The sequence below is a fragment of the Orycteropus afer genome, unplaced genomic scaffold, assembly GCF_000298275.1.
Source record: "Orycteropus afer afer isolate SDZICR_OR568_19922 unplaced genomic scaffold, OryAfe1.0 scaffold00112, whole genome shotgun sequence".
Taxonomy (NCBI): domain Eukaryota; kingdom Metazoa; phylum Chordata; class Mammalia; order Tubulidentata; family Orycteropodidae; genus Orycteropus; species Orycteropus afer.
Genome location: NW_006921699.1, coordinates 3,813,706 through 3,827,661, shown reverse-complemented (window position 1 = coordinate 3,827,661; position 13,956 = coordinate 3,813,706). Strand labels below are relative to the sequence as shown.

The 13,956-nt window shown below is 49.1% G+C and overlaps 1 protein-coding gene across 1 annotated transcript in view; it reads left to right on the top strand.

Annotated features, from left to right (window-relative positions):
- FSTL4 (follistatin like 4) overlaps positions 1-13,956 on the top strand; it is a 644,321-nt gene that overhangs the window by 570,608 nt on the left and 59,757 nt on the right. The window contains exon 7 of the mRNA XM_007943751.1: positions 10,304-10,470. Coding sequence (XP_007941942.1) covers positions 10,304-10,470 — 167 coding nt within the window. The remainder of the gene's footprint in view (positions 1-10,303; positions 10,471-13,956) is intronic.

Below are 13,956 nucleotides of genomic sequence, written 5' to 3'. Positions count from 1 at the left end.
AAAGTATATGTGAACTGTTGTATGGAAAGTGAATTTGCTCTGTAAATCTTCACCCAAATCACAATAAATAAAAAAAGAAAAAGAAAAAGAAAAAAAAGTGCCAACCTGGTGTGAGATACATGATTGGCCAGCCTGATGGAAGTTGCTCCAGGCACAGGAATGAGCAGGGCAGGCCCAGCCCACACACTGCTGACTAGGAAGCTTTCCACCTTGGTCCTGCCCCCCTTGCTCCTTCCAAAGCTTGGCCTCTGCTGCCTCTTGCCATGTGGCACCCAGGGACCTTGGGACAGTGATGTTATAGCTCCTGGGCACCAGGCTCAGCTCTGACCGACCATTCCTCTACACAGTGGTCACACATGAGGTTTAATTTTCCAAAAACCAAAAAGGCTTAGTGGATTGGCTACAGAAGGCAAAACAGAGCCTCCGAATAGAGAGGGATGTCCAGGCAACCTGCGCTGCACCGGTCCCTCCTGCAAACAAGAACACTACGCCAGACTGGCACTTGTTGAGAGCAGAGACATGGTTCTACCTTTTGTGCCCACCCCACAGTGTCCAGCACTGTACCACAGGGAGGACTCTCCCAAGAGAGGGGACCCAGGCACTGCAGGAGCCAGGGCTCCTGACCAGGACTGTCTGTGGACAGCTTCTGGCCCTTGTTCCCCCTCCCTATTTAGTATTTGTCTTCCCTGCTAAGCTGCAAGCTCCAGGTTACCAGGCACTGGGCCTATTTGGCTGACCAGTATATTCCCACTGTATCCTGGCACATAGTGAAAACTCATATATAATTATTGAATGAGCACTGCCCAAACTGTTCATTTGGTCAAAGCTACTTAAGTCCCTTCTTTGTACTATGAATAGTACAAAGTGCTAGGAATTCTTTGTACTATGAATAGTGTTAAGTGCTGGGAATACAAAAGGAATAAAACAGACACAACCTCTGCCTTTCTGCAACTTACAAAATGCTTTTTACACCAGAGAGCAGAATTTGATAACTAAACTTTTCTAATGGTTGAAGTAACATTAAACAACATAAGTCAACTGAAAAAGTAAATTACTAGATCTGTGGGTAATTAACTAATAGGTTTATTGCCATCCCCAAAATGAAGCAAACAAGAGGGAATATGACAATGGCACAAAATCTGAACCCGATTATGCATAAAAAACCTGGGAATTTTCAGAGCATGCAAATTTCCTCTTATGTGACTAGGGAGCAAAAGTCTGACTGTCCAGAGCCACCTCTGCAGGGGAACACATATCAGGGCTTAAAACGTGCACATCAAGATGAAGATCTGTAAGACAACCTGTTCCCAACCTCCAAGCTGCAAAGTTTCAGCACAAGTTTGAAAGAAGCAGGTCATGGCATTTCAGCAGGAGTGGGAGAGGGGAGGCAGAAAGCACCAGCTCGTCCCAAGGCTGCTCCTCAGGGTGGTTGCCAGGGCACACCACAGTGACTCCACTGTATAAATACCAGTTGATGTCACAGGGTCCAGGAGATGTCAAGATGTTGCTCATGTCCTAGCAGATCAGGAGTCATTGGGCACACAGCCATTCTGCCTATGGTTCCCCGACTCAGAAACTTCACAGCGTAGCCCAAGTCACAGGGGCAAGACCAGAGCAATAGAGTTTGGCACAGCTCCTTTGGCAGCTCTCAGGTCACCTGAGGGGTATGTTCCAGGTTTGTTATTGTCATCAAGTTGGCCCCTACTCATGGGAATGCCATGCACAATGGAACAGAATGCTGCCTGCTCCTGTGCCATCCCCATCATCAGTTACAGGCCAGGCCATTGTGATCCACAGGTTTTTCATTGGCTGATTTTCAGAAGCTGGTCACCAGGCCTTTCTTCCTAATCTGTTTCAGTCTGGAAGCTCCACTGAAACCTGTTCTGCATCATAGCAGCATGCAAACCTCCACTGACAAAACAGGGGGTGGCCTTGCATGGTATTGAACCCGGGCCTCCCTCATAGAAGGTGAGAATTCTACCACTGAACCACCAAAGCCTCGTGTTCCAATGTTTTCACACATAAAATTATGAGGAGAACAATGTGAATAGAGGCTGCAGCTATGGAAGAGTGTCTGAGTACCTGGGATCCAGAGCTCTCTCTGAATTGCCCTAATTCCAAGCAGACCCCAAGCCTGGGTTTGGCCTTCGAGGCTCAGTCAAAAATAATTGATGTGCAGACAGTTTGATTGAGCTTTTGACAGGATCTTTTCACCAAGAGCATCATTTGAAAAATGGCAAATGTCCAGGTAGGAATGTGTTCCATTAGTGTGTTTCTGACATAAGAAAACCAACACCGATTTGACAAGAATTTGAGAAATTTAATTTCTATTGCTGTGAAGCAATAGAATCCTGCCTCAGAGGGTGCTGATGGGTTTATGAGTGTCTCATCGAGTTCAAGTCAGTGTGAGAAATAGCGCCTGAGATTAAGGGAAAGCTGTAATAGGAACTAAAACCCAATTCTCCAGCGATTGAGATTTTATGGCCTCCTGCTTTCGGGAAGGATGTTTGTTTGCCCTCTTATGGTAGGCCCATTAATTCCCTGTGGCTTCCCCTTCTCACCAGTCTCCAAGGAGCAAGGGGAACATGTCTGCAGGAAGGAAGGCGAGGGCTGGTATTTGGGACATGTTGTGTCTCGAAAGCCAAGGGTGTATCATTGCTTTGGTCTGAAGGGAACAGAGAGAGAGGCAGAATCACCCAGGAGACTTGCTGTTAGTCAGACTTGGACTCAAGCACACCTACTATGTGCCAGGTACCATGCTAGGCCCAGAGGGCCCAGAGTCCCGCCTGGGCTCCTATTGCCTGACACTTAGCCTTGCATCATAGTTGATCCTTCTCTCCAGGTCAGTCTTGTGCTAACCAACCCACACTGGCTTTGACAGTCATAGCAGTGTGACCACGGGGAAGTGAGAGTTTAGCAGAAGGAGCTGTGGCCACTGATGACTCTCAGTGTTTTATAAAGATTGCTAGGCTGGCTCCAGGAGCTCTGGTAGCATAGTGCCTAAGGCACTTGACTGCTAACCAGGAGGCTGGCGGTTCAAAACCCACCAGCCACTCCTCGGAAGGAAGGTTGGGCAATCCTAGTTCCGTAGTGATAACTGCCTTGGAAACCCAAGGAGGGGTCTCTAGGAGTCGGGGCCGATTCGATGGCAAACAACAGGCTGGCTCCATGTCTGCTGGAACTCTTGTGTGCAGCATCCATGGAGCTGATGGGAGATCCAGGATTAGCTCTCCAACCCAGCCTTCCCAAGACCTCTGCAGATGGAGACTCCATCATGGAGAGGTGGGTGAGACCACAAATAGCCAGATGGTGACCTGGAGAGTAACACAGCTGGCTTCTGTTGGTCTACTGGTCTTCAGGATGAACTAATTTCTCAAACCTTTGTGATGGTCCAGAGTGGAGAAAGGGAATTGAGGCTGCAGAGGAGAAAAGAGGAGGAGGGTCATCTTGGTGTAGATGGGGGTCGGGTAGATGGGAAGGATGGCCTCTTAGCCTGATGGGAGCATGAATCAGGGTAGCTAGGGAGGGACACCTGGAGGAGGCAGGGCTTCTTCTCCTGGGTCCTAGAGCTCCAGTTTACAGTAGTGGTTCCTGACCAGCTGCATCACATTGAGTGTTTGATAACAGACTCCTGCCCCACTCCCCCATGACTGATAGACTCAGGTGGTGGTGGTAAAGCTGGAGTCTTGGAGGTAGAGGAGGGGGCAGGGCTGGTCCTGAGTATCTGGACCACTGATGTCAGAAGTGCTCACTCACAGAGAGGTGGGTGTCCCAAGCTGTGAGAACTCCCTCACCCACCTTGAATGCCCTACTTGCCAAGCAGCTTCCCAATGCTGGTTCTCATAGCACAGAGCATCTACCTCTCTGTGGGCACAGACTCTCTTCCCAGTGCTGGGCAAGCTCCCCAGTGGACAGCTCTGACCTCCACCAATCTCTGTCTTTCCAAGAGGAAATTCGTTGCTGTTGAGTGGATTCCCACTCATAGTAACCCTGTAGAACAGAGTAGAACTGCCCCATAGGTTTCCAAGACTGTAATGTTTACAGTAGAAGACTGCCACATCTTTCCTCCTTGGAGCAGTTGGTGGGTTTGAACCACCAACCTCTCAGTTAACAGCTAAGTGCTTAACCACTATGCCACCAGGGCCAGCCTCTTTATACAGACACATTCTCACACTCTGACCATGGGGCAGCTCTTGTTGCATGATCTCCCAGAGACCTCGAGAACCTTCCCATGTAGTGACAAATGGGATCAGATGGTTGGTCACTGGGACTACAGGTGGCTAGAGCATCTGAGCCACAGCCAGGAGCTGGAGGCACCATGGTTGGCCCTTCATCAGGCAGCTTCCCTCTCCAGCCCAGCTCTGGAGGGTGGCAGTGTGGTTTCACTTTTTTCAGAGCAGAGTCCAGCTCTGGAACTTATCTGAGTCCCCAGCAGGATGGGTATGCTCAGTAGGAGTTCACAGTAGTGAAGTTCAACACAGTGCCAGCACCCAGAATTTCAGTAAGAGTGGGTTCACTGAGCACATACTTAGGGTCCTCCTCTCATGCCCATCGTGTAAGGCTCAGGATGGCTATGAGGTCCTCTCAGCTGGGCCCTACTTTCACTAACACCGCTCCCTGTGAAAGCTTTCTCTGATTGCTCACAAGAAGAAGGGAAGGACTTCTCTCCAGAAAAGGGGCAGGTGTGGAGGCCGGCCTCAAAAACCTAAATCAGTTCTGGTAGTTCTCATTTTCATAGTATGACTCTACCTCTTTTCCTGGTCATTTTGCATGATATCAAGGCTTCCAGATGGGCTTTATGATGAGGATGGAGGGAAGAAGAGGGGCTTTCCTCCACATCACTGCAGTAGTCAGAAAATGTTAGTCTGTCCTTTCTGCTAGGACATTTGACCCTACCCTCAACCACCCAGTCCCACCCAGGCTTGGCAATCACAGTATTCCATCCACCTGTCCTCAGTGTGGGCTCCAGGAAGAACACAGAAACCACTCTGGCCAGAGTTGTCCCTATGATTTTGCCCAGGGTTCTTCGGACAGGACTTGATCTCTTTCTCTGGGATCCAAAGAGCAGAGACAACATGAGTGTGAGGCTGCTAGTGGACGTACTACAGCCAGTAAAGAGCCTGGCCCTGCAGAGCATGGGAGAGAGGGGCTGGGGTCCCAGCTCAGGGCCCTGGATATGTGCAGCCTCCTCCTGCCCCCTTAGGTTCCCCAGTTATGGGAACAAATACCATCCTCTTTTGTTTTCCCAAAGTTTGTTGAGGATTTCTGAGAGTTTCTAGTACTTAATCCTGAAAAACTCCTGACAAACACACGACAGTCTTTCAATCTTCTTCACCCAATTGCTGCCCACATGTTCCTGAACATTAAAACTTTGGGGTCCCAGAATTGCCCCGTGAGGTCATCTCGCAGGTGGGGGGCCACAAGTGTGAGGCACTCAGAATACAGTGGAAGGTGCAGAGCAAGAATGTGCTGAGGTACAAACAAGTGAATGCAATGGGAGACCAGCCAGCACAGTGGTGAAAGATGTTGGAGAAGAAAATGGGGACAAGATCGGGAACTGTTCGGAATTCTACATGGTGACGGTAATGGGGAGCCACTTGTGGCTTTTAAAAGGGTTATGATGTACTATGTATGGCAAGATGTGACAAGGAGACTCAGGTAGCAGGGAAAACTGAAGGGGTGATCACACAGGAGGCTGTTGAGGGCCTAAGCCAGCACCCGAGCCCTGTTATGGGGAGGAGGGAAAGGGAGAGCAATGTTACAAGAAAAGCCCCAGTGGGGCTTGAGAGCTCTTAGTACTACCACTTGAGATGTCACTTGTACCATCATAGGCAAGTAGGCAAAGAGCAGAGGCAGATGACATTGGGGGTAAGTGGAGGCACAGCAGACAGCCCCTGGATGGAGGGTCCACAGGGATGTCCACTTAGAATCACCCACTCAAGGCCTAAAAGTGGGATGGGCCCCCAGAGCCCTCCTGGCCCAGTCCCTCATTTTACAGGTGGTAAAAGTGAGGCCCAGAAGCAGGTGAAGGGCCTTCCCAGGGCCACTCAGTGTGTCACCTGTAGAGCCAGGCCTGGAGGCCAGGTGTCCCGAGCCTGGGCCAGTGTCCTGCCCTGATCACTGGAGCCCAAGCCATTCTTTGGTCTCTTACTTCGTCCTGTCTGCTCACTTAGCAGAGCAGTAGGGCCTCCCAGGGCAGGCTTGCTGAACAGTAAATAACTGGGAGTGAGGCTGGGAAAAGAGGGCTCAGTAGCCATAAATCTCTTCAGAATTTTAAAAGGAGCTAGGGAATATTGACATGAATTAAATCCAATAAAACATTCATTTAATTAAACTTTAAATGATCCAAATATTTGCTGTTTGGTTAATATTTGTGTAGCTGACAGGAGCAGAATGATGATGATTCTGTCAGTATCCGTGCATTCCAATCTTGCATGAGTTTTTCCCGTGTAAAATGTCCGTCTTCGTACATACAAACGATGGCGATGTACCCAGAGAGGGAGCAGCCCCCAGCTGTCACAGCCTGCAGGCAGGGGCATGGCAGCATGCCATCTCCTTGCCTTTTGTTTTGTTTTTTGTCTTTGGTTTGTTTTTTTAGCCCCATTTTATAGGCCTTTTTTTGAAAAATATGATTCTGCGGCCCCATGAGGAAGGGGTCCTACATTTCATGTAGACCCTACATTCTAAATGAGAGCCAGGCTCCTAGCCTAGTAGTCAGGGCCCCCAAGACCCCAGCCTAACTCCCCATCCCCCACCTATACTCCTCCTTTCCATCTACCAGGACCCTCACCCCCACACACACCTTTTAAGGCAGTGGCTCTCAGGCCTTCGGGTACCATGGAACCTCCTGGAGTACTTGTTAAAATCCAAATGCCCATCACCACCACTACCTGCGTCTATCAGTCATGGGGGAGTGGGGCAGGAGTCTGTTATCAAACACTCAATGTGATGCAGCTGGTCAGGAACCACTACTGTAAACTGGAGCTCTAGGACCCAGGAGAAGAAGCCCTGCCTCCTCCAGGTGTCCCTCCCTAACTGCCTATTTGGTCTTTTCCTTGTGGTCCACCTGGAACTCAGACATGCAGAGAACATATGGTTTCTTTTTGTAACTGACCTGACTTCACACACCCCATCCGTGGGCCACTGGGAGAAAAATGCAACTAAATTATCAGTAAAGCTTATTCCAAGCTGAGAATTTTAGCGTTCCAGGTAAGTAACTCTCTGAGGAAAACATGTGTGTCTCCATTTCCCATCCCTTGTTCCAGCCCCTCTCCAGGCTGGTGTCTGAGTGGAGGGAAGCAGCATGGAGGCCTCTGCTTTCTGTGGCAAGGACCTCTGGTTGCCCTTTGCCATTGGCTGAGAGCCCCACTGGTGTGCTCTTGCTCCCAGTACCCTCAGCCTGTATGGTCAGAATGCTGCCCTCAGCTCAGCCTCCCTCAGCCTCTCTGGCACCATGCACCCTTCAAGGTCTGGCTGCAATTCCTTCAGGCCCAATGCTGGTGGTGTCCAATCTGCAGGCCTAGAATACAGAGGTGCAGAACACCTCACCCAGAGGCATATCTAAGGTATGGCAGGTATGGCCCATGCCCTGGGCACCACTGAGCAGTTTCTGTTAACCATCAAAGTTTCCGTCACCAGCTGTGAGAGATCATTCAGCAAGTTAAAACTCCTTCTGTCGTATTTGAGACTCTCTGTGGTCAAGGCAGACTGTGTGATCTTGCTCTACTGAGTATAGAAAAAGAAGAAACTGGGGGAAAAAAATTACTTAGAGCACATCATAGACAAGTTTTCATCAGCGAAAGCAAAGAAGTTGCAGTTGTAATTTTCACGTAGTGTTGTATGTGTTAAATCAAAGATTAACAAGCATTATTTTTGAGCTGATAATTGTAACATTATCTAAAAAATGGGTGTCAGATGTTTGTACAGGGGCACTATTTTCTGTATATACACCTACGGCCTTCTCCCCAACCAAGGCAGTCGGGACCTTCCATGTAGGCTCTGGCACTCTGCCCACAAGTTAGGCTCCCAGTATGCTGGCAGTCACCCAACCTTGGCCCTCCTCACCTCCACACCACAAGTCTCACTCTTCATCCTTCCTGTGTCTCCCTTCTTGTTTTCATAACCTCCGGAACCAGAAAGGGTCATTCCATTCCCCTTACAGCCACACATTGTGGAACCTAAAGGCCTCGGAGAAAGGTACCTCCTCTACACTCGAGGAGAGCTCTGGGCTGTGTGTCTGAAAAGCTAGGCCCTAGCAGAGCACAGTGGGAGTTAAGCCGTTTTAGTAAATTCCTTCTCCCCCTGCCTCACTTCCTCTCCCAGCCTGGATCTTGCTACATAGGGCCAGGGCCTCTTTCTCTTACCCTGAGCAGTAACCCTGGTGACTCAGAGGTGGAGGGCAGCAAGCAGACTGTGACTGAAGAGGGAACTTGAAATGTATCGCTTTAATGTCCTGGTAGCATAGTGGCTAAGGCACTTGACTGCTAACCAGAAGGCTGGCGGTTCAAACCCACCAGCCACTCCTCGGAAGGAAGATGGGGCAATCTACTTCCGTAGTGACACTGCCTCAGAAACCCAAGAAGGGGTCGCCATGAGTCGGGGCCGACTCGATGGCACATAACAACAACAACAACAATGTTGGTAAAATATCATGCTGGCTGCATCTGCATCAGTCACCCGGTGCTTATCTTTACTCACAGGGCTCCTATGCTTGAGTCCCGTTTTCCTGCGTGTGGTTGTCCCCTCCACCTCCCTCCCCAGCCGGCAGGCTCCCTTCCTTCTCTATCTCAGTTTTGTCGATTTTTCATCCCTCTATCCCTGATTAAGCACCTGGTGGATATCTTGGTCATCTTCATAGGCCCAGGGCTGGGCTAGTGTTTGGGGAGGAGGAGGGGCTTTGCTACTCAGCTGACCTCCTGCACCTGTTCTCACTTCATTGGCTCCAGTAGGCTATGCCTTGCACCTGCGGCTGTTTCTCATCCCTTCCTGCCATACACACACTGCCAGGAAGGTACAGAGCACAGATGAGTTACCTGCAGTGTTGCTGTCACCAGTCACAGCTGACAAGTGTCCCACTGAGTCATGAGCTCAGCTCTCAACTCTGCTTTACACAGAGTTTTTGTGGGACACACCTGTCAGGGCCCCCCAGGTCCCAATGGAGTGATAAGAGTGAGTTAGGTTCCCAGTATGCTGGCTGGTCTCCCAGAATAGATTCCAACTTAGAGCCAGCCTGCCTCCCTCAGCTCTCCCCATCACTGGCTCCTGTTCCAAGCCCCATGGGTGGGCAGATCTCGGGCAAAGCTTGGGGAGACAGTCCCATCAGCAGGTTAGTAACTCCTTCCAAGCTTGGCCCCATATCAACATTTGAGCAGCCAGGGTTTGGTTAATTTTTTTCAGAAATCCTGAGAATTTCAAAAAGCCTATGATTGCAGGGAAATATTTTAGACCCTCCCCATTTGTCTGAAGAATGATCAGTCTTAATGCCAGTTACCAAGTATAAAATGGCAAGGATTAATAATTTGTGCAGCCTGAAGTACACTTCAAAAAATTAAAGGCTACCATGAATGGTCACAGAGCAGAAATCCAAGTCCTAGTTTAGAGAAGCATCAGACAGAAACTAACCTTCAAAGGTCAGCTCGTTCATTCCCCAGGCTTCAGACAGTGCAACCTTTAAATTGCCCCCAGATGGATGAGAAGCCTGTCGGCTCACTCAGCAGACCTTGACTGCACTTAGCAGGCCCCAGACTTCATTAGGCCTTGGGACCCCCAAGCAGGGCAGATACAACCAGCTCTCTGGTGTCTGCATGATGGCCCATGTGGCCCTGGCAGCCCACATCCTCAACTCTGCTCACAAAGCCATAGCCCAGATGGTTCTCCCATACACTAGAGCTGTGACTCGTGACCTGTTTTGACTCATGAGCCCTTTGAGAATTTGACAGAAGTTGTGGTCCCCCTTCCTGGAAAAATCTCTGTCTGCAAATTTAGTGGATGTTGTGAACAAAGGAAACCTGGTGGTATAGTGGATAAGTACTCGGCTGATAACCAAAAGCGGTTTGAACCAACCAGCTGCTCCTTGGAGTAAGATGTGGCAGTCTGCTTCCACAAAGATTATAGTCTTGAAATCACCATGGGGCAAGTCTATTCTGTCCTGTAGGGTCACTATGAGTCAGAATCGACTCAATGACAACAGGTTTGCTTGGTTTTAGTTGAGAACAATTTGGGGGAACCTTGAAGACCTCTCCTCCTGCCCCCAAGTAAATCCCCCTGAGTCTGCACCTGACTGCCTTATCCATTTTCTCTGCAGAGGTGGTCCAGCTCAGCCTCTCTCCTGAGGAGAGGGTCAGCATGACCACAGTGACTGTGGGGCTGAGTACGGTGCTGACATGTGCTGTCCGTGGAGACCTGCGGCCACCAATCGTCTGGAAGCGCAATGGGCTAACCCTGAACTTCCTGGACTTAGAAGACATCAATGTAAGTCACCTGGAATTTATTCCAAGCTCCAGTGTATCCCCTAGGAAAAGAAAGCTGTCCTAGTTGCTAGGTGGCAATGGCAGGGCTGGAGTGTTGTAAAATCCCATGCTTGGTGCCTTTCAAGCCTGCTGTCAGCCTGAAAGTATCAGAAAATACAAGTCCACCATAAGCAGTGAGCAGGATGAGTGGTGGCCATAAACCCTGGTAGCCATGCCCAGGATAAGGAAAAAGTGTCTTGACTGGGGGTGGCCATGGTGGGCAGGGCAGGGGGCCTCTGTGCAGGGCCTGCATTAGCAAAATTTGGAGGTGTGCATGAGGATGGACATGGAGAAGTGTGGTCTGTGCGAGTGGAGACCATATGCCTTATGGGATGGCCCTCAGTCCAACGGAGTAGTACAACCAAGTAGGAGGCAGAAGCTCCTGAGTAGAAAAGAACACCTGACTGGCTGGGGAGCCCAGGGGGGAGTGCTGGACCTTAAAGTTGGATAGGATTTGAACATCTAACCATGAGGGAAAGGGGCATTCTCTGTAGAAGATAGAGGGGAGCTATTGTTCTGGGTAGGCTGGAGGACAGGTATCCAGGTGAGGGTGTGGAAGGGCCCTTCTTTGTTGGGTGAGGGATGTGGGTTTGATGAGTTGAGTGGTTGTGTGTGGAAAAGAGAGCAGCTGATCTCACACAGCCTGACATGACAAGCAGGGAGTATGCCTGTTCCCTGAAAACACAGCCAGCCTGCACTGGTTTCTGACTTTGAACAAATTCTTAACCCATTCATCCTCAGTAAATTAACCTGTATGAAAATATTATAATTAATAAAACATTAGCAGGACTTCCCTTCTCCTGGGCTATGAGGGTTAAATGTTATAATTCAGGTATATTTATTGGCCTAGGTTTGGCACAAAGGTAATGTGGCTTCCCAGAAGTTTATGTGAGAAGACAGAATGATGTCACCCATGTAGGGAGCTGCCAAGATGTCAGATAGGTCTCAGGCTATAGTAGTAGAAATACAGTTTTCAGGCCAGAAGAGGGAACATCCCTGGTCTCCTTGGCTTAGGACAGCTGGTCTGCCATGGGTTGCTTGGGCCAGAGAAGGAAGATCTGTGGGATGAGTGGTCAGTTCCTGCCAGTATCTCTAAAGGGCTGGGATAGGGACTGGGTTATGTGACCCCATGCATTGGACTAGCACAAAGAGCCAAGGTACACTCCTAAAAGGAGATAAATTTGAGCTTCATAGCTGAAACACTATTCCAGCCATCAGGACTGCCCTGTGCTTGGCAGACAATGGTCCTATAAGTTTATGTGTATGATCTGAATTCCCAAGTGTATAGTAGAGCTGACAAGAGGCAGGGTTGTAGTCACTGCTTGGTCACAGCCAGCTACCCAGAGGAACCGAGTAGTTGAACCTGGGAGCTCGGGACCATAGTCGCAGGGGACATCAAGCTCAATTGGCATAACATACTGCACAAAACATTGTTCCACCTCCTACTTTGGTGAGTAGGGATCTTAAAACTTGCAAGCTGCCATCTAGATGCAATGATCTCTCCTTGTCCAGAGCAAAGAAGAATGAAGAAAACCAAAAATTCATGGATGCAATCAGTCTTAGCAGCTAGTACACCACCCAATCTGTAGCCTATATGACTGTGAGACCAGAAGAACTAGATGGTGCCCGGCTACCCCTGTCAACCACTTGGAAGGGGATCTATGTAGGAGATCCTGGATAGAGAGGGAGAACAATGTGGAACAAAACTCAAAAGCATTTGGAAACAAAAAAGGGAGGACTAGGTTTGCTGGCCCAATAGAGCCTGGTGGAACCACTGAGACTATGGCTCCTAGCTGCCCTTCAGGTCTGGAATTGAACCCACTCCTGTGGCTTCCAGCCAAGCAAAAGACAGGCATATGAGTTGAACATTTACCTGAGGTAGATACATTCCTTGGAGAGAACAATCATAGGAGAAAGAAGGACTGCTTATGCACAGGGAGACAGCTCAGGGGACAGGAGTGCATGGAGGGATGGACACCAGGAAGAGGTAACTATTGGGAGGAAGTGGGAGGGGAGCTATTACATTGTGGTCAATATCATGAGACAAAGTGTATGTGAACTGCTCTATGGAAAATGAATTTGCTAAAAAATAAAATAACTGCCCTGCAATGGAGTGAGATATCACAGGAGACAGTGAGCTCCCCATCCCTAGAGGCATACAAGCTGAGGCAGGGAGTGTAGTCAGCAATGCTGTGAAGTGGCTGCTTGCCAATTAGAGCCACTAAACCCCATGACTTTGATGGTCCCTCCAAGTCTGAGACTGCTTTGTGAGGAGACAGTCCCAGCAGGGATACTTCAGGATTCTATTACTTGCTGAATCCTGGAGATCATGGGGGACGCATATGGGAAGAAGAGGCATCTGGATGTCAAGTGCCCTTCTCCCACCCTGGTCACACTGGGCAGGATGATTTCCTTGCAATTTCCCCACCATGGTGAGCATAGCCTGTATTCTACACATTTCTGAATGCCAGTGTCAGCGCAACCCTGGTGTGAAGGCTTGATGGACGATGCTGGATGAGCAGATTCCTTTGTCCTCTGGACCTGAGATGGCTAGGGCTTATTTGAGATCCCAGCAGGAGAGGACAATGTCCTGTTTGTAAGGTCTAGGACCAATGTGGGAGTGTGTGTGGTATGGTATGTAGTATAGAATGTGTGTGTGTGTGTTGAGGTGCACAGGTTTGTGTGCACAAAAGCACTGAGCACAAGTTACTGACATGGAGGCATCAATTTTTAAGTACATTTGGCCAGTGGTAATTGATTCAGAACCAAGACCAGGTGCCATATCTGTCTGAACATCCATGTGCATTACTTGGTCCTCTTTTTAAAGACATCAGAAATAACGGCAGAGGCAGAACTACTCTTAATGTACTTGCCATCAGTTAATTAAATTACTTTGAGTGTTTTTCACCTCCCTTGAACATGCCTCCAGCACCAACTCAATTGCATTTCTACTTTTCACAATAAGGTGAGCAATTTGGGTAATTGTGGGTGCAACAGAAGATTAATGGCCCCTCATTACCTCCCAGGAAACACTTCGCTGCTTGTGGTCAGGTCAGCATCCCACAAACCGGCAGGACCTGATGCTTCTCAGAAAGCCCCAAGAGAGGGTGCAGGTCAGTTCCAACCTCATAGGGTCCTAACCTGATGCACACAAGCACACACAGTATGTCCAAGCACACAGCCCACACTGTGCATGTACAACATGTGCCTCCTGTACCTCAGAGAAGGAGGCAGCCAGCCTGTTAGTGAAGAAAGAGTACAGGTGCTGAGATCAACAGGACCTGGGTTTAAGTCTCTGCTCTGCCACTAACTAATTGAAGGACCTTGGAAGGGCACTTAACCTCTCTGACCCTCAGTTTTCTCCTCTGTGAAATGGAATAAATAATAGGAACTGCATCATAAGATTATAATGAAGATTAAATGAGAAGATGTATGTAAAGTTCTTAGC